The 25,778-nt window shown below is 45.9% G+C and overlaps 1 protein-coding gene across 1 annotated transcript in view; it reads left to right on the forward strand.

The window, feature by feature from the left end:
- Window positions 1–25,778, forward strand: part of NOL6 (nucleolar protein 6) — a 915,540-nt gene that overhangs the window by 485,852 nt on the left and 403,910 nt on the right. The window contains exon 20 of the mRNA XM_069626862.1: window positions 8,714–8,866. Within this exon, the coding sequence (XP_069482963.1) occupies window positions 8,714–8,866 (153 nt within the window). The remainder of the gene's footprint in view (window positions 1–8,713; window positions 8,867–25,778) is intronic.

Here is a 25,778-nt window from a genome sequence, read left to right on the forward strand (position 1 = left end):
GGAATTATAGTCCTCTTTCTATGGGTTTGAGTATGATCGGAAGGGTGAGATTTGTAGGGTGTGTGAAACAAAAGGGAATGACCAGGATTATTGCTGGGAACTAAACGGGGGGTTTTATGGGAATGATAGTGTTTTGTCTGAGCAGGTTGGGAATGCTGGAAATAATAATCAAAGGGAAGAATGACGGGGTATATTATCCTGAAATAAACAAGGGCGATTGTGGGAATGGTAGTTTAATCTGTGTAGACTGGGTGTCCAGGAAAGAATAACCAGAGGAATGGGAAAAAAGAATGTTCGTGTAGGGAACAGGGTAACAGGGATTCGGGGAGAGATGGTTTCTGGGTGAGATAGATTCAACAGGTGGAAGGGGGGGGGAAATGTATTACAGCCTACAAAGGTCTCAGGTCCACCGCTCCTTGTTCCCCGGTACAATACTGCGTCTCACCTAGGGTATTCCTCCGAGCACAACCCCAATTTACCCTACCCAGGTGATCCTCCCTCGTCCTCCCCCATGGTTGGCTACCTGAATAAGGGATTCCCGAGGTTTACTCGGGAGAATACTGTCTGGTTTCTCCCGGGTCCCTCTGCTGCCTCTGAGAAAACCCATTGTATAGATTAGGCAAAGACTTTAATAAGGATTCTGTCTGGAATTTGTAACCCATATAAAAATACTTACTTAAAAGTTAGTGACTGTGACAATTGCTAGTGCAAGCCACTACTAATTAAACAGTGGAACTGTCTTTTTCCTGTAACAATTGTGGGTGCGAGCCACTACTATAAAGTAGTCACATGTACAAGTATACAAATTGCTTTGCTTATTTTGAATAGTGTTCCACATTCTAAAACGTAATGGATATTGGTGCTGTTTTATTATTGTTAACAGAATGGGTGTAAAAGCTCACCAATAGGGTTTACCTGCTTTGAATAACATTGTGTCATTCTTAAAGTTGACCATTGGACTTTGCTTTCTCTGGTCTGCTTTATACAGATCTAGAACAGTCATTGAGTTAATACTTGTCTTTGAGTTGCTGGTAGCTCCTCTTAAAAGTATATAGTCCTTACTCACCTTGAAAAGCTGCTGGTCTTCTAAACCTGTAAACCTGGGTTGTGCTTCCCTGAATTGCTTTGGTTCTATTCTAAAATAGTTTCATAAGGTTCTTACCTTAGAAGCTGCATTATACACTTCTTAAAAGTATACTGGATATAACAAGCTATTGGATAGCAGATAGTTATATGCCAATTATCTTGAAATGCATTGTCTTTCTTGAAGGGTAATTGGGGTTTGCTTTCCTTGATTTGCTTAGTGCATTTTAAAATAGTTATTGAGTGTTAATACTTATCGTTCAGTAGCTCGAGGCCCCTCCAGAAAGCATGAGTTGTTTTACTAGCTCTGAACCGAGTTCCAATAAGTAATGTTGCAAGGAGTGTACTTGCAACAGGGTTGGTTTATTATATGAGTTCTATAACTGAGTGTCACTTCATGACTGACCGGGCCTACTACCCTTGAATTACTGATGGTGTTCTAAAAGTATATCTAACCTGATTTTACTCCTCAAGAATAGCTGACTGCCATTCTGAATGTGTTATAGGTTTGACTCGCCTTAACTACTGATTGTATTCTCAATAAGGTTATACATTGGTTTGTAGCCCTTAAATATTGAGTTTGTTTTTATAATTGTGTTAATATTATGTTGATAGTACTTACCTGTCCCAGGATTTATCTTGGTCTACTTGCATTTAAATAAACCCTTTATTTTTACAATATATTGTGTTTCAGTGTTTCTTTGGACCATATGTATGCTACAATTTCTTTGTACCAAGCATCAGCCCTCCCTCCTAAAATAAGCCTGGCTGCACTGTCCATGCTACGCACACTTTCAAGTGGTGTACATCCTTATGCCAAGAGTGGAGCTTATGTACTGCCTCATATATGGTTTTTATGAAGACTTGGTAGGAAATGCCCTAACAAGACACCTTAATAATTTCAAGGAATTTAGGACTACTGGTGAACAAGTGTCCATGGGCTATAGTGCTATTTGCTTTTAGGTATCTGACCACTGTACCTAAGTTTTGAAGACATCAAAGTAGTCTCCCAGGCTGAGTAAGCGGTGCACTGTGTTAGAGTAGATTTTCCTGTGATTGAAATTCTCTCCACCTGCGAGTCCTCCAGCACATCTTGCTGGACTTTTGAATTATTATCTGATTATCCTGAGTGGGAACCTTTTTCCAAACTCACTCAATCTTCTTCTCTGATCTTAGGAACTCTTTTTACCTCTTTTTGGTATATTGTTTTGGAGTTCTACTTTCCTCCATCTTTTCTGGCATCTACATTTCTTCTGTGCACTGTTACTGGAAGCTCCTAGAGTTTCCACAGGTTTCTTTATTTCCCCTTGGTTAACACCCTGTTACCAAGGCAGCGGGATGCCTTTTATCCCACCTGTACTTTCTTTTGTTAGATCGGCACACCCCACCTTATGTGGAGTGCTGAGGGGAAGAATTGACTCCCTTTTCCAGTAATTTCTATGGTTACTGTGACAAGTTACTCTTTTCAGGCTGGTGGCAGTGTACCTTTTACATTACTTCTTGTGAACGTTTATTGCAGGCTGTCATCGCGGCTGAGTAGGGGACACAAGGGTCACCATTGACACAAATTGGTGGCTGTTACAGTCCTGAACAAGATGGCTTGTCCTTTCTGAGGTCGCCTTCCTACCTGGGTGGGGAAGGTTCCTTTTTATTACTTTGTCTTCAGTGGACTTCCCTTGGAGCGCCCACTAAGGGTCTTTGAGTGACTGGCAGGATAGTAAGTGGAGAGGGACAACCAAATCACTCCATTCCTTTGTCCTTCAGAGTGCCTGAGAGAAACCATTTGTGACTGGGAGGCTGGCTGTCGTCATTGGACAGCCATCCCCAAGTTTTGAATGTTGCATGGGATATGATTGGCATGCTCAGCTGAGTCAACCACTGGAACAGAAGAATCAGAAGAAGCAGCCTGAGGAATAGATGCCCGCCACTTCCAGCAACTGCCAGTGCCCGCTGGGTAGCCGCTGCTGCCCCGACCTCCCCTTCTGAGCGACAGGGGCGATCCGAACAAGACCGCTTCTTCCTTTGGACTGGTGGACCTAGCAATCCCCAAGACGAACTGCATTTTGCACCATCCCTGGAAGAGCTCCGACCTCCACCGCCTGCAATTCACGAATACTGGGGGTCTTGTACCACTGTGCTGTGCATCGCCGTCCAAAGAACGAATCCGGCTGGAACTTTGTGGGCGTCTCTTGGCCTGCCAAGACTCTATACAGCTCCTAAACTCCCCTCACACGAGACGAGGCCGTGAAAAGGAGAAGTCTACTGTTGCAACATCCATCTTTCACCCGAGCCTGGCCAAGACGTCCAAGGCCATTATCCTCAAGGTACTTGGTGATCCAGTCGAAGATCCATCCACACACTATTTATATTGGCATATGTTCTAAAGAAAATGGCAGACTAGGACTTAAAAAATACATTTGTATCCCACTAGCTACCAAAATGGTGCATTCAGCTTCTAAGGAGGTAAAATCGGCAGCACTTCTGGCGACACTAAAACTAAATTACAGCTGCTACAGCCTTCTTACAAGGGGCAACCAATCTAGGGTGATAAAATAATAAGGCTTAAATAGCAAGAATGTCCTAGTAGCCTTATGGGCAACCATGGGAAATATACTAAGAAAGCGTTGCAGTGGCAGAGTGATTCAGTAGAAGTATTTCTGACCAGAGAAATCATTGGGAGGTGAGGCAAAACATGTAGGGTTCCCTTGAAATCGGACAACATAAACCCAAAAAATGCAATCCTGCCCTAACACTGGGGCCCTGTCGATTGCATTTATCCCAGTAAATCCTGTGGGGAACTTTGTACAACTTTAAAACGCCTCCTTAAAGGGTAGTAACCTTATTTGGATGTTGTTCGTGGAGGGGACTTTTATCAATTAAACCCGATTTACTTCACATTTAAATGTATTGCATCATTGCACTGCACTCCTGCTATAGCAATGTAGGAAATTGTTTCTGTGCGTGGTTACATTGCACCAATCCCTTTCTAGTAGTGTAATGAGACTATATTGGTTTGCTAGTGAGTGTATAACCTTATTCTGAATGTTGGTGGCCCTTTAGGTCATTGTTTATAATTGTTAAACCTTTCTTCCTCTAGACACTATGTTGAGAATATGGTTTACATATGCAGTAGACACTTATACTTGTACTGAAGGAAGGTTGTGAGCATTACTGTCGCTGTTCCTTTGCTGGCTTTTGTGGCTCCCAATCATGACTTTTTAATTCATTTGAATATTGTCTAAGTTTCTCACCACACCCCTTCACCTTGTATATATTATATATATTTCATTTACCCCCAGGTATGATTCCTACATTTAGTTTAGGAGTGGAAAGGGTCTGCGTAGACCCTTTACTGTTTTTACACTATTTCCAACTGTTCTGTCCTACCCTCAAGTACTATTTGGAACTGATAGTTGCTACATGTGTAATTCTTAATGATGTGTGTATACTGATGTAGTGTATTATTTGGGGTGCCCCTGTGGGACTAACTGTACCTATCCCACCAGATATCCGTCCTCCCTAGAGTTTTTATAGTCCAGTCTAGGACAAGACTTTAGAAAGCCCACCTTTGGTGAACAGGGTTACACCCTTTAGGTTTAGCCTGAACTATCCAAATCATTGGTAGCCATGGATTAGCAACCAGGCTTGGTCTATGAGGGAGGCGGGCTGTAGTGAGGCACACAGAGCATACATGTCATGCCTGCGCCATGGGCGCACACACTGGCAACCATCATGGACTATTTGTTATTCATTTATCTTCACAATACTCTTGGAACAACCCCTATTCACACTTTGGTACTTAATTCCCATTTGCGTGACTTTGGTGCCTTCTTATAAAACTCAACTAACTACATGTACCACAATGCACCATGCTACAGCTATCAATTCCTGGCCATTCCCATTCGTCAAGATTGGAACCACAATCCCCAGAAGCCCTAGGGATCATGCTGCTTCCACCATCTCAGTACCAGAGAGGGAGGAGGCAGATTGTATTCAGATGTGCTGCTCCAGGTGCTGCCAATTAGCCTGCATCAGTACAGGGCAGGGCGGTATTTAAGCAGCTGCCAGCAGGAGCTCAGTCTCTTGAATCAAGAGTCCTCTCAGCCCCTTTTTGCCTTTTGTCTCGAATTTGTATGCTGTTCCTGCTGCTGCATTTTCCTGCTTTTGTTCCAGTGCTCTTTCTGGGCTTCCTGCCTTGCAGCCTGCTACACCCTGCTGCCTACAGCCCTAGCCTTTTGGGCTCCCTGCCTCACAGCTCTGCTCCTCTGGGCTTCCTGCCTTGCAGCCTGCTACACCCTGCGGCCTACAGCCCTAGCATTTTGGGCTCCCTGCCTCACAGCCCTGCTCCTCTGGGCTTCCTGCCTTGCAGCCTGCTACACCCTGCTGCCTAAAGCCCTAGCCTTCTTGGCTCCCTGCCTTACAGCCCTGCTCCTCTGGGCTTCCTGCCTTGCAGCCTGCTACACCCTGCTGCCTACAGCCCTAGCCTTTTGGGCTCCCTGCCTCACAGCCCTGCTCCTCTGGGCTTCTTGCCTTGCAGCCTGTTAGACTCCGCTGCCTACAGCCATAGCCTTCCGGGCTCCCTGCCTCGCTGCTCTGCTCCTCTGAGCTCGCTCCTTGCTGCTCTGCTCCGCTGGGCTCCCTGCCTTGCAGCCTGCTACTCTCTTCTGCTTTCAGCCCTGACCCTCGGTCCCTCTGCCTCTACGCCCTGTTCCTTTGGTTTCGCTCCTTGCTGCCCTACTCCTCTGGGCTCTCTGTCTGCCGCCTACTACAGCTCTCAGTCCTGCTCCTCTGGACTCTCTGCCTAGCAGCCTACTACAGTCTTCTGCAATCCACTACAGTTTTTCTGTACCTTGTACCATTTGGTACTGCAGTCCTGCTTCCTTGTTTGCAGCCCCCCTCTTTCCTGGCTGCTGCTCCCTTGCTCTCTTCCTTGTTTGCAACCCCTTGTTCTTGATCCCTGTCCTTCTCTTCCTTGACTCCTCTGTCCTCCCCTTTAGTTTACCCATTTCTATTGTACTGCGTCTTCCTTCATTCCCTTCTGCTAGATTTCTCTTAGACTTCCTTGTCCCTGGTTATTTCTGTTCTTGTCTCTCTTGTGCCTTATGTTGATCCTTTGTACAGAGCTTGACTGTTGGTTTCCGGCAGGCAACCTCTACCCCTTCCCTTGTCGCGTTTTCTGTTTAACAGACACCCACAGCTGTTGTTCCCAGCCATGAGCAGACAGAGTGGGCCCCTGTAATAGTAATCCGTGCAGAAGGCTGGAGTTTCCAAAGGTCTGTGGAACACCCTTTTTACATATCTGCATACACCCCAAGAGGGAATCCAGTTTGTTTGTATCTTTGTATTTCCTGCCCCTTTCTGTTCACAACTACAGTTGCCTACTTTTCTTTCTTTATGAGTTTCCTGCTGTGTGTGAACTTATCTGTCACCTTACATCAACACAGCCACCCAAACCCTACCTGGGGGCCCTGTGCCACTCTTGACAGAGTGCCATCCTTGACAATACATTTAGTTCAAGGATCTGCTTATATACTAGAAGTTATATAAAACATAGGTATTTTTTTATGTACACTAAGGCTTGTAGCATTCAAGTAAGATAAGTACTATCACACAATAACAAAATAGAACAGTTGCAAATTCACAGTTGGACACAGCACTAATAATAGCAATAATAGTAACAAATCACATAATCAAACCTCCTGAAAAATATATGCACATTTTAGAAACTTTAGCTTAGCCTACATTAGAAAGTCCAGCCCTGTCTTAAGTGAGTCTCAAGGTCAGAGGGCAACGGGGACACAAGTAACCAAGGGCTGAGGAAGACAAGGCAAAGAAGTGCAGGGATAAAAGAAGCACATTCTAGAAGAAACGGTTTATTTTGGCAAGGAAATGTACAGATTCCCTAGCCAGATTGCCCCAAGGACAAATGTACTAAGGCAAGGTAGAGCACAATGGGTTGTCCACCTCAATGTATCTTATGATAGGCTCTGGAGTGGTGTAAGGATTAGCTGAATGCAGTCCCCAGGTACAAAAGAACAATGCAGCAAGCTCCAAGTAAGTACCTCTGAGCGGGACAGTACCCTTTCAATGAAGAACACAATGTCACAGGACGAGCCCCAGAGTGAGGAGACGGCAAACCCCAGTTTGGGTCACTTGGCCTTGGCGGCTGAAGAAGGAACTTTGGAGGGATCAGACACCCTGCAGAGGATCTTAACTGCACTGACTCGTTGGAGCCCTTCACAGGCTTTGGGAAAGTGACGATTGCAGCCTGGCAGACTTCTCTCTGGTTCTCGATACTCGGTAGAGGGGACGTCTAGGAGCAGGAAAGTCACTGCAGGTCCAGAAGGATGCCAAAAGCTTTCAGCCGAAGCCGAGCTTCACAAGTCAATGCACCATAAAATGGCACAGGTCCCAGGATATTGGGAGATTGCAAGACTGCGGGGTCGCAGATTTTTGAGGTACGGTGCAAAATGCAGGTTTTATTGAGACTGGCTAGGCCCAGAGGTCTAGGGGAGGAAGTAGTATTCGGGAGATCTTCCCTGTCCCTTGGTTGTGGTCGGGTCAGCAGTGGTCACTGAACGGCTCTGGTGTTTGCTGGAAGTTGCTGGGGACGTCCTATGAATTACTCTTCGGATCTTCAGTCCAGTCATCAACTCTAAGGTTCAGATCCAGGACCCTTGTCTTTTATGCAGGAAAACTGACTGACTCTGCCAATCACCAAACATGCATTCATTCAAAGTTGGGGGGCGGCTGTCCAATGGGGACAGCTAGCCTCCCAGCAGAACCTGGTTCCAGGCAGGCACAGGACAAAGACCATAGGCGTTTGGGTCACCTCTCACACTTCCTGTCCTTTTAGGCACTGGGTCTTGGAGGGGATTTCCAGGGGAAGCCTGCCAAAGACAAAAGACCCATCAAGATTGCCTCCTCCCAGTCAGGTAGAAGAAGGCTCAAGAAATAACAAAAAGTGTCCCACTTCCCTGGTAACATTTGTTAAGAGGTAAAATAAAAAAGGGAAGCTCATGAAGCTTTCCGCAACGCTGCACAGAAAGTTCTGTCTTCTGCAGTAACAATATGTAGATGCCAGAAAAGATGGAGGAAAGCACAACTCCATTAGAAAGTCGCAAAAGAGGTAAAATGGGATCCCATGATTGGAGTAAAAGAATGAGTGAGTGTGGAAAAATGTTCAAAAGTCCAGTAGTCCAGCAAAAATGCTCTGGGACACACAAAGTGGGGAAAACTTCACTCAAAAAGTAAAATCTACTTAATGGCTGCCAATCAAGTTTGGCCTTTATTTTAGCTGGAACCCTATGTACTCTTGGAATACATTTCACATTCCTCACCAGAGGGCTGTTGAAAAATCTGTCTGCTTGTATTCTGGAGGCCCTTAGAATTTTTCCTCACTGTTTGTCGAAAGAAATTAGTTTCCACATTTTAATTTTGAAGTCCTTTCTTTTTTGGAAAGGCTGCACATGACTGGGACAAAGATAGATTGCCCCTCCCTCTTACAGGTTAACACTGTGTGTCCGTCTTGGTGTATGGAATGTGTACTGAAATGAACCTTGCGCTGTCCCCGTTAATCTCACTTTATGCAATAATATTAAATGCGTACTTATATTCTTCTTATCCTTAGCCTCCAGCAGCAGCATCCAGCCTTTAGCAGCACTTCACGTCTAGTGAAACGCTGGATCAGTGCTCAGTTGCTGAGTGACAGCATTTCTGATGAATCAATGGACCTGCTTGTGGCCTTTCTATTTTTGCACCCAGCTCCATTCACCCCTCCCAGGTAAAATATAAGCAGATGTCATGGATTACTGCACCAGATGTTTTTTAACTGTTCCTTAATGTATGTTTTACAACTGAAAAATACAATAAAACGTTGATGGTCCATAGGCAGCAAGGCAAGTGCAGGTACATAATACATAGTTTATTTGGAAGGATGCATTCTGTGAGCATAATCTTGCACCATCGTCAATTAGCAAAGAATAGGATATTTTGCAATGCACATTTCTACTGGGATCGATGTGCTATCCAAAATATCCCATGATTTCCCAGCAACATTCACTGATCTGTTTCATTAACCTTGCATGCAGTTTTAGATCGATTTACATGTTCCTAGGCGAAGTGATGCCAGAAAATTCCTGATGTCTTCCCAAATATATATGGGTCTAGAGTGGAAGCTAACAAGGACACATACAGTAGGTTAAATTCAGCAGCAAGTACTAGGGACTTCAACCATGCTAATCTCATTCTACTACGGATGCAACATCTAGAAAACATTAATTCTTAAGCTCCCTCTGAGTAAATCTGCTTGGCAACCATATCTGGGGTTGCATTGGAATGTGGTCATTCAATATTACACAACGAGCGTAAATAATGTGGCCCCAGGAAACTCCAGTATGTGAGCACGATCACAATATCTGTAAAAAGTCAGGCCCAATATCATACATCTGGAGCATTTATCAGGAATCCCATGGTATGGGAATGCAGCTTTGTATGAGTTATTTAATACTTTGGAGGGAGGGAGGAAGAGGGCCCCTCGGACAAGGCAAGTGCTAAGGGGAAGCCAGGTGGGCAAGTGACAGGGGATGCAAGGACTGAAAACCACATTCTAAGTACGAGGAAGGGGGTGTACCAGGCTCGGTAGGGATGCACACCCCACCAGGCTAATCGAGGGAAGGGCAAGTGCAGGTTTGGGAGACAGGGGTGCTGTGGTAGACTGTATTTGCCCACTAAGCAGCACAGTGTGGGCATTTACAGATGTGAATATCACTTTGTTGTACCCAACTACATTAGCTTCAGGCTCCACTTGTAAGACAATCCTGGCTACGACTCTGTCAATGCGGGAGAGGGGGGGGCATTAGCATAGGAGGGGGAGAGGGAAGGAAGAAGAGAAAGAGTCTGGAGAAGCTTCAGGAACTTAAGGAGATCCGGCTCAAGCCTGCGCGGGGCAGGGAGGCCATTCCAGAGGGATGCTCCTGTCGAAAAGTGATCTACCCCCCACTCTCTTCTTGGAAAAGCACCTGATCTGCAGAGAGTTGGAGCTAGAAGGGCTCTAGCAGGTATTTAGGGTGAGAGAGTTGGATGTAGCGGGGTCCCAGGCACCAGAAAGCCTTGTGGATGATGCAGAGGGTCTTGAAGGTTATCCTGGCAGCCACTGGGAGTCAGTGGAGACATTTTAGGGCTGGAGAGAAGCGGTCCCTGGGCTTGAGGCCAAGGAGAAGTCTTGCAGTCCTATTCTTCATTAATTGAAGGGGGCGAAGAGAGGATAAAGGTAGATTGAGGAAGAGACGGATGCAGTAGTCCAGCTGTGGGAGGACCACAATGTGGAGACATTGAGTTTCTGGAGGAAAGTGAGGAAAGAGAGAATGCCTCTAAGGGGGTGCAGCTGAAAATGACCACCTTGGCAAGGTCTGCGATGTGAGGAGAGAAGGGTAGAGGAGAATTGAAGATGATGCCAATGGTTTTAGCCTCACAAGAGGGTGAGGGCAGGGGACCCATGGAGGGTGGCCAGAGAATAGGAGGGAAGGAGGGAGCAGAGGTCTCAATCAGAAGGATCTCAATCTTACTGGCATTAAAGCAGAGATCGTTAGCAGCACACCATACCTGAATAGCAGTCAGTCAGGAATGAGGGAGGAAGAAGAGGGGGAAGTGGAGGGAAGCATGAAGGAGAGCTGTGTATCGTCCGCATAATACTGAAAGTGAGGAGAAAAGGTAGAGATCAGGTGGGCAAGAAGGGCAAGGTAGATGTTGAAGAACCACAGCGAGAGGATAGAGCCCTGAGGGACGCCGCAGGTGGAGAATGAGGCGGAGGAGAGCAATGGGCCCAGTTGAACCTGGGAATGTCAGTCAGATAGGAAGGTGGTCAACCAGTCCAGTGTCAGATCAGTGATGCTAAGGGTTTCACGAATGCCGATTTTATAAGGGTGGCATGATTGACCATGTCAAAGGCAGAGGAAAGATCAAGAAGGGTGAGAATGGAGGGAGTTGTAATTGAGATTTGAGAGCAAGTCTTTAAATGTGTTTAGGAGAGCAGTGTCCATACCACTGGCTGCTCTGAATCTAGACTGCTGGTCGTGGAGACAACCAACCGATTCAGTGTGGTGGATTAGTTGGGAGATGACCAGCTTCTCAAAGAGCTTGCCCAGGAAGGGGGTAATGGAGATAGGGCAGTAAGTAGCCGGGCAGCAATTGAATTGATATTTAATATCTATTGCGCTCATACAAAAGTGTTTGAGCACAACAAGGCAAGGAAGGGGAACAGGGAAGAACAAAACAACGATCTTACTAGGCCCAGTGACATTGAGAATGCGCAAGTGCATGGGAAAGGGGAAAAGTGCATGGAAGGGGGGAGAAGTGAAAAGTGCGGAGCAAAGGAGAAACAAATAAAAAATAATAAATTAATAAATAGTACATGCAACAAACAGTGGTAGTGCAGCCGACAAGTGCTGGGTTTAAGGCAGCAGATAGGGTCGGTCTGATAAGTGCAGGAAGAAAAAGGGTCGGAGGGACTGTATGGGTACAGATGGACCCCAGTGCAAGGGGTGGCCCAGAGTCAGTGCAGGAGGGTGGCAGGGTGAGCTGGAACCTGGGCCCGGAGGACAGAGGGGGCCAGGGGCACAGTGCCGAGAGAGAACAGATCAGTAGGGGAGAGAGGGGGGGGTGCAAAAGCAGAAGAGGAGGAAGGTCTTGAGGTGCTTCCGGAACCAGAGATGGTTCTCCTCAAGTTTTAGAGTGGCAGGAAGGCTGTTCCAGAGGGAGGCTCCAGCCGAAAATCGAGATCTGCCCCCCAGCTTGTTTCTTTGAAAAACGACTGACCCCGAGGGAGTTGGAGGTAGGGGAGCGAAGAGCTCGAGAGGGGAGGTATTTGTGGAGGGAAAGCTGAAGGTATTTTGGACCCAGCCCCCAGAAAGCCTTTTGAATTTAATCCTTGCATCCACTGTGAGCCAATGGAGAGAGATCCAAGCTGGGGGGATACGATCTCGGGGCTTGAGGCCAAGAACAAGTCTCACAGTCCTGTTCTGGATTAGTTGCAGAGGGCGGAGAGTAGAGGCAGGTAGATTTAGAAAGAGGCTGTTACAATAGTCCAACCTAGAGATGACCAGAGCTTGGGAGACAATGAGCTTCTGGGGAAGGAGAGGAAAGACAGAGTACCTCTGAGGAGGTGCAATAGAAAGTTTGACTTTTTAGAGACGTCCGAGATGTGGGTGGAGAAGGAAAGTGTGGAGTCAAAGATGACCCCGAAGTTCTTGGCCTCGCCGGTGGGGGTTGGAGGAGGTCCAAGGGAGGCAGGGCAGAGAGTGAGGGGAAAGGATACTGAAGGGTCGCCAGAAGGCTTTTTAAGGAGAGGGTTCACAAGGATGTGCCCGACGTGTAGTGGGAAGGAGCCAGTGGCAAAGAAGTGATCGCAGAAATTAGCCAAGACTGGAGCAATGGAGGCAATGTTGTCCTTGATAGTTCTGGAGGAGCAGGGGACACCGGTCTGGAGGAGACTTTCATAGAGAGGACTTGTTTGAAGACCTAATCTGACGCTATGGGAATGAAGGAGGGAGAGTAGGAGGGAAGGGGGAGGAGTGCAAAGGGAGACCTGAGAGCGGGTGCAGGAGGGGAGGGGAGTAGAGGAGAGTGGGGGACGTGATGTCCTGGTTTTTGGTAGTGAAGTGGGAGGCCAGTGCAGTGCAGAGGGCCTGGGATGGCAGAGGAAAAGATGAGAGTTCACTTGGATTGTTGAGTTCCTTGCATATTTTGGACAGTTCAGCCATGTTGTTGGTGGCCGCTTGGATATGGGCCCTCTTCCCTCGAGCAAATGGAGTCTGTATTTCCTTTTGGAGCAGGCGGCAGGCACGTGGATGTGCTTGAAGCCAGCCACTACCGTTCAGCAACTCTGCACTTGCGCGTCAGAGAGGCTAGGATTCAGAATCAGACCAGGTGTTGCGCTTGGAGGCAGGTTTCATGCGGATCCTCATGCCAGGGGCAAGAATTTCAGAGATGGAGAGGTGCAGGTTAGCAAGGGCTGTGTCAGTTTGGGATTCAGTGGCTGGAGTGGGAGGGGGAATGAAAGTGGCAGTAAAGGCAGCGTTGACACTTGTTTCTTCGGTCGAATGATGGAGGAGGAGACTGGCAGTGCGGGCAGAGGCTTAGCCGGGGGATCCAAGAGATCCAGATAAGTGGACAGGTGAGCATGGTCCGACCAAGAGAGAGGTGGGGATGTCTGCTGAGATGAGTGTACCTAAGGTGTGTCCGGCTGAGTGGGTCGGACCAGAGGGTAGATTGGTGAGGGAAAGAGTCACGGAAGCTGCAGACGAGTACAGTGCATCAAGGTGAATATTTAAGTCTCTGAGGAGAAGGAGCTTGGAGGGAGAGTCCAGGAGTGAAGAGGTGAGGTCAGACCACTCTGAAAGGAAGATGGAGAGTGGACTAGGAGTCCTGTAGATGGTGGCGAGAGTCAGCGAGCAGATAGGAGAGACACCAAGTCGGCAGACGAGGCATTCGAAGGAAGAGTAGGACTGAGTGGTGTGAGAAACCCCAGGGTATTCTCACGGATAGGTCATAGAGATCCTTTGTTCAGGTGGCATGGGAAGGGCCATCGCGCTTGGATCCCAACCCTGGGGTCGGACACGCGAGGGAGGATCACCTGGGCAGGGGGGACTTGGGGACTGCGGAAGGAATGCCCTTGGTGACTGCAGAAGGAATGCCCTTTGGTGCGATGCGGTATCCCATTTCTTTCTACACACCCTATCCGACATCCCCTTTGTCTGTATGTGATATTGTCACCAAAGTTCCATTCTACCCCAACCTTTTCCCATGCCGAATAGAAGCCGAAACCATCAGGGAAAATGGGGAAGACATCAATTCCAACATAAGTTTTACCCCTCTTTCCTCGAAACCCACTTCTCAACAACCATACATTCAAAGCCCCTGTTCCTGACAAAAATCTACATCTGTATCCCTTTTTTGTATGCAAAACAAGGAAGATAGAGGCAAGTTTTTCTGGGGTGGGGGGGGGGAAACTGAAAGTTGGGTTGCTTACAGTGGTTAAAAAACATTTTAATCTTAAGCAAAATCACAAGAATAAACATTTTACAAAACATCTTAAAACACTATATGGTTAGACCAAGACATAATTAGAGAAATTGATGGTCGTGTACACTTGCAAATGCAAATCACCACTGTTGTGGCTAGTGTGTATCGCAAACATTAATTATGAAACATCGTTAGCATATTGTTTGTTGTCTCTTCTCATAAACCAGTGATTCTGCACAACAATTTGTCATTCGATGCATAGGTTAAATAACTGTCTTGCCATTAAACAGTAAAACATCTCAACATGTTTCAGTTCTTAGTGGTATGAATCCAGAACATTTATCAGGACTGAGACCTTGGTATTTGTACAAGCGTCTAGCCTGTGCTAGTGTATTGGCGTAGGGATTTCTATGGATGGAAGTCCTTCCCCTGTATCGGAGTTCTTGGAGGGCGACCTTGTACGATGTGACAAGTAGGGAGATGGTCATGGAGTTCTTCCTAGGGCTCTCACTGCGTTGTGACTAATAGGAGTCAATACAGAGTGGGCGCAGTAATTCCCAAGATGAAGACTCATCTAACTGTTGGTAAGTATCGCATTCCCAGACTTGGAGCAATGCATGCTGTGCACACTTTTGGCACTTGCAGGCTTATTCCTCCTGTGCGCTGTCTCCCTTTTTTGTCTAACACCACAATTCTCATAATCCCATTCCCCCATTGAAATACTCTATGACTGGTATGAGGAAGAGAGGGACTGGGAGCATGAGGATTACTGAGGGGAAACTCTTTAAGCGGCAGAAGACAGACTATTCCATCCTAACGTCAGTTGTCCCACTAATAGTCAGGCAAAGTCATACAGACCCAACTCCAAGAAAACACTTGCACTCAATTAACACCTCACAGGTGTACGAAAGGAGGCTGCACAGGGAGAGAAGGCAGTAGCTCTTGGGAAGCCAGGAGGGAGGCTGCAAGGCTGAGTCTGGCAGAGGATCCCTTCCTAAATCTCAAGCACTCAGAGAGCGAGGCTGGAGGCAAGACAGGACCCCAGGCTGAGTTGCTAAACTTGAGAAAGTGGAATCTGGAAAACATGCTGTGGTGAGGCTGCAAGAAGGCCAGACAAGAGACCCACATTTCCTAGTGTCAGCTGATTGAGATAAGAAGAGAACTGCCTTCTAGAAGTCCTTGATGAGAAGCCTGCTGAGAAGATGTAATTTTGGGGAGGTTCCATATACCACAAAGCCTACAAATTCCATGAATAAAGTGAAAACTGAAGAACGGCAACAACCGGTGAGTGATGCGAGATGGTAGAACAAAAGCCCAGTTGATTTGCTGTGAAAGAAACAGTATTGAGTACAATTGCATGTAACCCGACAAGTGCGTTTGAAAGAGTGAAGATGGCTTTAAAGCGACAGGATGATTTATTGTATCGGAGTAGTCATGCTGTAGTGAAGACTGTACAGTCGAAAGTCTCCGAATGTAAAAGTGGACCCAAACCGTTGATACAGTATCCATGTAAAAAGCTTGCGCCCGATCAAGGGGAGCTTTCAAGTATAAAGTATGAAAGAAGAACAAAAGAGCTTGCCCCAGATTGAGGGAGCCCTAATCGACTGAACTACAGCTACCAGAAAGCATTGATAAACTGGAGGAAACGAGTGACTGTCGCAGTGGTCTGGCATAGTGGTAAAGTCAAGGCTATGCTGTCTTGAAAGCCTGTGACACAAATGGAAACCTCAAGTAAGTTGAAAGAAACTGTGAATATTTTTAATTATTGTTGCTAAAGAGAAACCTTGCAACTTGGGAAGAGAATTCAGAGTAAATTGAGAAAGCAGGAACGTTGTATGTTTATTTGAATCAATGAAGCTTGTTTGAAAGGAGACCTTTGCAGCACTTTATTTTGAACCTTGAGAGAAGTTTTACAGAGAGACATTGGCAGTACTTTATTTTGAAAATTGTGAAATCCTGATTTTAAAGGTTGAGAGAAGCCTAACCTTGGTACAGCCAGAAGCCGAACAAGCTGTTGAACTGCCTGAGCCAACCAGAGGGGGCCTTACTGAAGGAATCTGTGCTTTCTATCCCTACGATGTACTATCAAAAGGTGAAATCATGGGGAAGGGAGTCCCCCCTTCTATGAATACTTTGCCATCCTGATTCTTTTGTTGAACACATTGTCCCTATTATTTAAGTACATTACCCTTGCACCTTTTTGTATGAGCTTAAGGCAGGTAATAGGTTAATTAGTGTAATTATTGTTTTGGACTAGACCGACTAGGACTGTTTTTCTTTAATTTAATGGTCGAGGTTACTCCCATTCTAGCGTTGGGGCAAGGTAGGAAGTCTCCAACCCTTTTGAAGCAATTTAATAAACATCCTTAAACTTGCATCTCTTGTGTTGTCATCTTACTGTTCATACCATTGCTTCCTCACATATGCTGTCAGGAATGGGATTCAGCCCAACTGAAACAAGTTGGGGGCCACATCATAGTGAGGACCAATATCCCTTTAGACCCTATATTTTACCAAAAGGGTCCAGACCAAAACCAAATGACTACACTTCTCTTAAGGACAGTTCCAATACACTCTACCTTGCAGAAAGACCATATACTTCAAACCCCTTTTCCATCAATAGGGTGAAGTCTATGGAAATCTCATTATCAACTCCATCTCTATAAAATGGAAATAACATTTCATCTCCTGACCCCCTCAGGCAATTCCATAGAAAGGAAATTGGTAGAAGGCAATATATATCAACTTTTGTGTCCCCACGATAATTGGAAACCCGAGAGAGATACATTCGTAATCTCTCTGGATTTACAGATACATTTCCCTGTCAGCTCAGCCCTTTTATATACTGCCCCACTAAAAGAAAGACTTTAAAAATATTACTTACTATTGTTGTGTGGAAAGGAGCGGAGTCTGGTTCTACTCCACTTCCACTGCCATAGGTATAAATAGATTTAACTAGTGGGAAACCGTGTACATGAAATTCTGTGGAAGCCTCTTTCCAAGATAACCTAATTATCCATAACCATCCACAGAATATTCATCCCGACAGGTCCGAGAAAATAAAAGGGGAAGGATAGGTCTCTGAACTCAACCTTCTTCTCAGAAATGATGGAACCACCAAAACATTCAACCATCTCCTCCAAGGTCCTAGGTCCCTCAGGGCAGGAGTTAAAAGTCCTTATAAAAAACTGTCATCCTGAACAAGGAAAAGACCAAAACCCTGATCCAATGTGTGGCCAGTAACCCCATTACAAACCTCGTAGAGGTTAGGAAGAGCAAGAGTTTGGAAAGCCTGGAGAATAAGACACTAGAGGAATCAACCACTGGGACGAATAGGGGAGGAATAGAGGTTAACAACAAAAATATATTTATTTTACAAGCTTAACAATGACCGTTGAAGATCCATATCTCTTACTAGCATTGAAGATGATCCTTTAGGGGAAGGATCTTGTGAATCAGATAAGGGTGAAATTAAACTCCCTAAAGTATACTACAGAAAATCGGAGCAGTATCATGTACATCGGTTCTGAGGATAGAATTTCCTTACCTGACTTAAAAGGAAAACTGGTACAAAATCCTTTAAAGCAGACATGTTATTCTTGTAGAGAGATGGGGCATTTGCTCATTGTCGTCTTTAATAAATTTAGGAAGGACCATTAGCTAATGTTCCTTGGAAGGCCAGGGTTTTAGGGGAAGGATATGTGCGAAACCCAAGGGTAGTCTCACGGATAGGCACTGGGGATCCTTTGTTCAGGTGGCCAGGGAAGGGCCATCGTGCTTGGATCCCAACCCTGAGGGCAGACAAACGAGGGAGGATCACGTGGGTAGAGGGTCCTTGGGGACTGCGGAAGGAATGCTCTTGGGTGCGACGCGGTATCCCCTCTGTCTGTATGGGATATTGTCACCAAAGTCCCATTCTATCCTAACATTTTTCCATACTGAAGAGCAGGCAATCCATCAGGGAAAACAAAGACCACCCCCTCAATTACAACATGAGCTATACCCTTCTTTCCTCGAAACCCACTTCTCAACAACCATACATTCAAACCCCTGTTCCTGACAAAAATCTACATCTTTATCCTTTTTTTGAGAACACCACAATTCCGATTCTCCCATTCCCCTTTTGAAATATGCTAGGACTGGGACGAGGAAGAGAGGGACTGAGAGCATGCGGATTAGTGAGGGAAAACCCTTTGAGAGACAGAAGACGGATTATCCCATCCTTACGTAAATTGCCCCACTAATAGTCGGCAGACCCAATCCTGACAAAACACCTGCACTCAATTAACACCTCACAGGTGTACAAAAGGAGGCTGAACAGGGAGAGAAGGCAGTAGCTCTTGGGAAGCGAGGAGGGAGTCTGCTAGGCTGAGTCCAGCAGAGGATCCCTACCGAAATCTGAAGCACTCAGAGCGAGGCTGGAGGCAAGACAGGACCCGGCAAACGGAGCCGCTAAACTTGAGAAAGTGGAACCTGGAAAGCAAGCTGTGGTAACACTGCAAGAAGGCCAGGCGAGAGACCGACGTTTCCAAGTAGCAGCTGATAGAGTTAAGTAGAGAGCGTCCTTCTAGGAGTCCTTGATAACAAGCCTGCTTCCCTCCTACCGACACATGTAATTTGGGGAGGTTTGATAAACCACAAAATTTAAACATTCCATGAATAAAGTGAAAACTGAACAACGGCAACAAGCAGTTAAGGATGCAAGATGGTAGAGAATAAGCCAGGTTGATTTACTGTGAAAGAAACCGTATGGAGTTCAATTGCATGTAAACCGGCTACTGTGTTTGAAAGAGTCAAGTTTGCTTTAACGCGTCAGGACGATATATTGTATCGGAGTGGTCATGCTGTAGTGAAGACGGCACAGTCTAAAGTCTCTGAATATGGAAGTGGAACTAAACCGGTGGTACATTATCCTTGTAAAAAGCTTGCGCCTGATTGAGGAAACGAGTGACTGTCGCAGTGGTCTGGCGTAGTGGTAAAGTGAAGGCTATGCTGTCTCAACAGCCTGCGACACAAAGAAAGCTTGGGGATGGGAAACCTCAAGTAAGTTGAAAGAAACTGTGAATATTATTAATTATTGTTGCTAAATAGAAACCTTGCAGCTTGGGAAAGGGAATCCAAAGTAAATTGAGAAAAAAGACAGTAATTTTTTTGAAGTAAAGAAGTTTTTTTTTTTTTTTTGATCCTTGAGAAGCTTGTTTACAAAGAGACATTGGCAGTGCTTTATTTTGAACATTGGGAAAGCCTGATTTTGAAGATTGAGAGAAGCCTAACCTTAAATCAGCCAGAAGCTAAACAAGCTGTTGAACTGCCCCAGCTAACCAGAGTGTGTCTTACTGAAGGAAACTGTGTTGCTTATCCCTAACTCATACTATCCCAAGGTGAAATCATGGGGAAGGAAGTCCCCCTTCTGTGAACGCTTTGCCATCCTTATTCTTTTGTTGAACACACTTTCCCTATTATTTAAGTACATTACCTTCACACCTTTTAGGGCAGGCAATAGGTTTATTAGTGTAATTATTATTGTTTTGGACTTGACTGACTAGGACTGTTTTTCTTTAATGATCGAGGTTGCTCCCATTCTAGTGTTGGGGCAAGGTAGGAAGCCCCCAACCTTTTAAACACTCTTGAACTTACATCTCTTGTGTTGTCATCTTACCGTTGATACCATGGCTTCCTCACAGTGGGTATGATGGTAGCAGGGACCCGTTCAGGTAAGATCAGGCCCACTTCGCTTCCAGACCGGTTAGGCCTGGTCTTAGAGGGGATCTTGTCACCTTCAGGGAGGAGTGTGTCCAAAACAGTGACCAAGCTGGCAATGACTCACATCTCAGTGAGAGCGAGGATGTCAAGGTCAAAGTCTTGAAAGAGGTGACGGATGTCAGAGAGGTGTTTAACAGTAGAGCGTGAGTTGAGGGTAGCTAAGTGAAGCTGGTTGCCACCTTTTTGAAGGTCTTCCGAGGAGGGGTACAGGGAATGTGGTACACCCATCGGGAGTGGCAGGAGGAGGAGAGGCAGTGGGAAGAGGGAAGTTGATAAGAGAAGGAAGACGCCTATCAAGAAGGATGTGGTTGGGCTGAGAGCACTGAAACAGTGCCATTCTGGTAGACATTCATGATGCACCTTGAGTATGGGAAGTGAGCCAAGATTACTTCCCATCTGGTACCGCATTAATGGGCTACGAAGAGGAAGGGGTGGGAACTGAGACCATATGGGGAAGCCATAGGTCTGGAGAGGGAGCGACACAAAGGATGTCAGTGATGGTCTGCCTGCAAGAATCGTTGACGTAGATGTCCGCGATGGTCATGCCTGGGTTGGAGACCAGGAGATCTTTCTTGATCTTTTCCCTTCCAGGCTTTGAAAGAGCGGTAGGAGGTGATGGAGTAGCAATTAGAGTAAATGGGGGAGATGGAGAGCACTACGGAGGGAGAGGGCCAAGGGTATGGAAGAGGGGAGGGGGGACCGAGACGGAGAACTGCACAACGCACAATTCATCAGTGGACCTAGTAGCAAGACTGGTACAGATGAATCGGGTGCCGATGTCGCCAAACAGGGTATTTTGCTGCTCCAGCAGCAGAGGAAGGCTTCTCGGGGGATGAACACTTCTTCGGAGTACAAGGAGGAAGCCTTAAAAACACAAGTCAGAAAGCATTTTTTGTGATTGCATCGTTATGGCAAATTACTCGAAGCTCAAGGGTCTGCCATGGCTGGGACTGAGCGCATGTGCCGAGTGGGCATTAATTTTACAGATTTACAGATCCATGTCCTGCTCATGACCCTCCATGTGCCAATTGTGTTGTTTCTTTATGCTAGTGTTGCAGTGATTCTGTGACGCATGCTTTGCAGTATTTATAACAGTACCTCTTGCCCACCAGTAGGCCAGATCTTATTTGCCTAGCCAGTAAATACTTGCCTCATGTGTCCTTTCCCACTCAACATATTGCCGTCAGGGGCTAAGAGGAATTGGCTTCGAAATTATCTGGGTGTCGCATGAACTACATCAAATGGTCAACGCTGAACAGCTGCAAAATGTGACACAAGGCATCGAAGTGGTGGAATTTTGAGAGTGCAGCCCTGGGCAGCGGGGCTCAGGCAGTCTTCCCTTTCCTCTATGGAGGCCTCCAACAATGATCCAACTTAGGAGGTCCGTGCCAGGCTCAGCTTTTCTCGGGTCACCACGACCACTTGTCTGGGGTCGGACTGTCCCACAGTTCTCTGAGCAGACAGTTACCAGTTAGTCTGAGCATCAATCTACCATGCAGTGGATCTCATGCAGTCCCATAGTTTTTCAAGAACTTTATGGGGCACAAGAGACTTCCTGAGTAGCCCACTGTGGTATAAAGTGGTCCTGGGCTATACTTTGATTTCTGGAACACCAAGCATATTCCTTCCCAGGAATGGGGTAGCAGTTTCAGCGAGATTGCAGAGGCACGGCCTGCCCAGGAGCTGCAGACCAACTTCAGCCTTGCATTGCCTGGAAGTGTCGTGGAGCCTCCAGCAGGGTCGGATCAGTGCAGCCTCTGTTCCAGCATCTCACGCATGCAACTCTATTATCTGCAGGTCGATGTACTACAGACTTCGCCCGAGCGCACCTCGGGGGTGCATGAGAGGAGTCTGCCTGTAGCTCTAATCTAGGGCAATGACTAGTAAGTACCCCATAAAAATGTTAGAGCTGCAGGGTGTGTAAACAATTTTTCTATAGTGATTTAAGGGAATTCATGCCTATTTACAACCATATCGGATAATGCACCTGGGTGACCCAGTAAGGTCCAGCACAGTTTAAACCCCATCTTCGTATGGATGAGTTGAGATATTGAGATATTGTAGCCTACCCTGTGTTGATCAGTTACCCAAATTAAAGTTGGCATTAATATCTTCACACGATCACAACAGGTTAAAGCTAATTGGAGCATTTAGAAATATGTATTGCAATGACCTTTTTCTTGGAAGAATTGGACTCCTTGCTGAGTGAGATGGAGAAGTGGAAGTGAGGTGAAAGTTAGAATGAGTTTGGAAAATGTGTGTTTTCTTTTTATAAAGTTTGTAACAAACTAATAAAATAAAAAATATTTTTAAAAAAATTTATAACTTGGGGAACCACAATCATTTTTACCAGCGGGATCCAAACAATTAGGATTCTTACCGCATACCATGCACTGCTAACATTTACATGGTCTCCAGGTGCATCTGGGAGAAAAGTGTTTTTGATTAATGGGGAGTGTTAGGTAAGATTTTCATAAATATGATAAATGTTCCTGACCTATGTCAACCCAAGAATTATTTGTTTTTATTTCTATGTGAGAGGGGACAATATTATTTTACTGTTTTTATGGGTAATCCTTTTATGTCTCTCCATAGTGTGTGATTGGAGCTACAGTTTCCTATAACTTTGGACTGACTGTAATGCACTATGGCAGCACATTGCATTTTAAATGCATTGGCTTCCTTTTTAATTCTCTTATTTCTTGGGTGAACTACTGGTCCCAAGAGGTAAAGTGGGATTCACATCCCTTTTACCTTGATTGTAGTGAGCCAGCACACACCACCTTATGTGGATTACTGCGGGATACAATGTCTCTTACCTGGTAGCGCTTATGTTACAATTACAAGTTTACTTGAATGGTTGGTGGCAGTGAAACTATTTTAGTTATTATTACTCATAGGCTGTCAAAACAACCTCTGTGATGCACAGGAGGGGTCACCATTCTCCTAGAATTGTGAGCTCCTTTTTGTCACCATTTCATGTTTGTTTGTTGTTTCCAAGGTCGTCTTCTACCATTCTAGGCAGGAACACCCTCGGTTGCAGTGTCTTCAGCGAGAATCCTTTGTATTCTCTGCAGAGGCTCTATAGAGTGTCTGAGAAGGCAGGAAGCGAGGGGGGAGTCCAGACCTTTGTCTTTCACCTTGCCTGAAAGGAACCAATTCCCACTGGGCGGCTGGCTGTCCTTTTTGTAAACTGTAGGGAGAGTTCGCAGAGGTGGTGCTGTAGTTCCTGATAAATACTCTGATCCTGGAAGATGTCGAGCACTGGAGCTGAATCTGAAGAGGAGGAGGAGGAGGAGGAGGAGGAGGAGGAGGAGGAGGAGGAGGAGGAGGAGGAAGAAGAGGAAAATACATCTGTACCATTTTCCAGCGACCAGACAGCCTGCTGTGGAAATGGAGCCTGATGCAACATGTTGTAATGTGAGCTTACGCGCAAGCTGGCAGTGTGGAGGTGTTATGGTTTGGAATGTTGTGGTGTCATTATGGTAGTGGAATGTGAGGCTTGTTGTGTTCCATGGGTGATGGTTGGGTTTAGCAGTTAGAGAGTAGTGTGAGTGGGGTTTGGGGCAAGCGCAGTGTTTCTCCTTCCTGTCTTTCATTGTTTCCTCTACGATCCTAGTGTATTGGTGAAGTGGTACAGGACCTGGACAATAAAACATCTATAAACTTACCTGGAGTTCCTCAATCCTCACTTCTCCACACAACCCTTTCCAATCGACCTGGGGGGTCCCGAATGTGAGTCCTACCCAGAGAATGGTGAGCCTCTAGTCTCAAGAAGTTCTGCCAACCAAGCTATGTTATGTGACCTTCCTGGGATGCAAAACACTAATACCAGGGGACCTCGAGCCTGAGTGCAGTGCATGGTCTTCCGAAGTCTGATCCTCGCTGAACTTTTAATGGACTCCTGCTGGATCTCCAGAGACACGATCCAAATCCCTGAAGTCCCCTCACCAGAGTGCAGGAACGAGAGAGTGATATTCGTTTTTTAAACTGGTCAAAACCACAGAGCTGCAAGTAAGCATGACGAGTTATTTTCTGGAAGCCTCCTCTGGCTACTGCAAGTTCCCAACCAGTGTCCATTTCTTCAGTCTTTAGACCAAGAATCTAGGGACCGGATTCTGTGCTGCTGCATCCTGAAGGCATCCACCCTGAAGCTCTTCTTTTCTCCTAAGGTACTGTGTGGGCTTGGGTAATGCTTACCTTAAGCCTTGTGTGAATCCTGTGAGGCGGCGGAGAGGGTGATGTGTGTGGTGGGAGTTTGCCCACACTACTTGCCCATGCCTAATGCTGGAACACAAATAGGAAGTCTTCTTTGGAGTCCCTGAACGCTTTCAACTAATTCTAAAGTGAATACTTAGTTGTTTCAAAAGATATATTCTAGAACTCTCACTTTCCTGCAACTGAACCCTATCCTGACCTGCCTACAGCTGGCTACTAGACAACAAAGATCTCCCTTCTGCCTCTGAGATATCTCATGCTATAGATTAGGGAAGGACTATACAAGATAAGGCTTCTGTCTTGAAAACTATACCAATTGTAAAAGTACTTGTAAATGAGTTAGTGTTGTAACTGTATCTCTGAAATGGAATAAGTTACAAAGTGTTACAAAAGTTATTACTTTTAAGTTGCTGGTTGCTCTTTCCGAAAGTATATACTTACTTTGAATAGTGTTCCACTCTTTCTAAAAGTAATTGTGTTGGTACTGTTTTATTATTAATTGAATGAGTGTAAAAGCTTAACAATAGGGTGTACCTACCTTGAATAACTGGGTGTTGTACTTAGTGTACTAGGGTTTTTTTTCTTTCCCTGGTCTGCTTAATATAGTTCTAAAATAGTGTGGAAGTTAATACTTACCTATGAATTGTTGAAGCCTCTTCTTAAAAGTAATTGGGCCTCATTACGAGTCACCCAGTATGGAAGTAACGGTGGCGTTAAAACCGCCGCCACCGTTCTTTCCATACCGGCTGATCTCTAGTCCTGCAGGCGGAGATGTCCTTCCTGCCAGGTCTGACCTGGCGGGTTTAACACTGCCCACCTGCAGGCAGACGTGGAAACACCGGCACCATCACGAGATGGTGCCGGTGTTTCCATGGTCCCCATTCCCATTGAGTCCTATGGGACTATCGGACTCAATGGGAATGGGGATTTACCGAATTCCGCCTCCGGAATTCCTGTGTCACCGGGGTTGTAATGCCCTGGTAATACGAGTCCGGCAGTAACCGTGCCAGGAAAAACTGGCAGGTTACCGCCGGTCTCGTAATGAGGCCCATTATGTTGTTACGGTTTTATTATTCTTAGCTGAAGAGTGTAAAAGCTTATGAATATGGTGTACCTACTCTAAGGAACTCATGGTGGCAACAGTAAAGACAGACACAAGGGATCACAGTTTAAGGGTGTTTATTAAACTGTATATGCAGGTTATAAAAATGCCTAATCTAAACCTAAATCTAAAATGGGAGCAAGCTTCAACCATCAGTTCTTTGTACTTTCTTCAATTAGCCGTTTGCTACATTTACACAGTTCAGTTTCTTATCTGTTCTCCCCTCGACTCACCGGCTGTGATGAACCGCTTGTTTTTGCTTGTTTCTGGAGTCAAGGTCAGTACCACAGTGGCAAGCATCCCTCCCCGGGCTTGGTTATCAGCAGAGGAGGGTCATGTGTACAGTTGACATCTGCTGCACCACACGCTGGCTATTATTCGCGATTCTGGTCAATTCCCTGACTTTGCCTGACCCTTGTGGTGGGAAATGTCAGGTAAACTGCTCTGGTGTTTGTCTATCATCTTTTGTGGTGCACAAAATGTTTGTGTTGGAAAAGGGGGTTGTGGGGAAAGGTTCCATAAGAAGGAGGCTACTGCGTCTCACTCTTCTGTGTCCTCCCTCGACTCCCAGAGGACCCCCCACATCCAGATC

The sequence above is a fragment of the Ambystoma mexicanum genome, chromosome 6p (assembly GCF_040938575.1).
Source record: "Ambystoma mexicanum isolate Mex_15411 chromosome 6p, UKY_AmexF1_1, whole genome shotgun sequence".
Classification (NCBI taxonomy): domain Eukaryota; kingdom Metazoa; phylum Chordata; class Amphibia; order Caudata; family Ambystomatidae; genus Ambystoma; species Ambystoma mexicanum.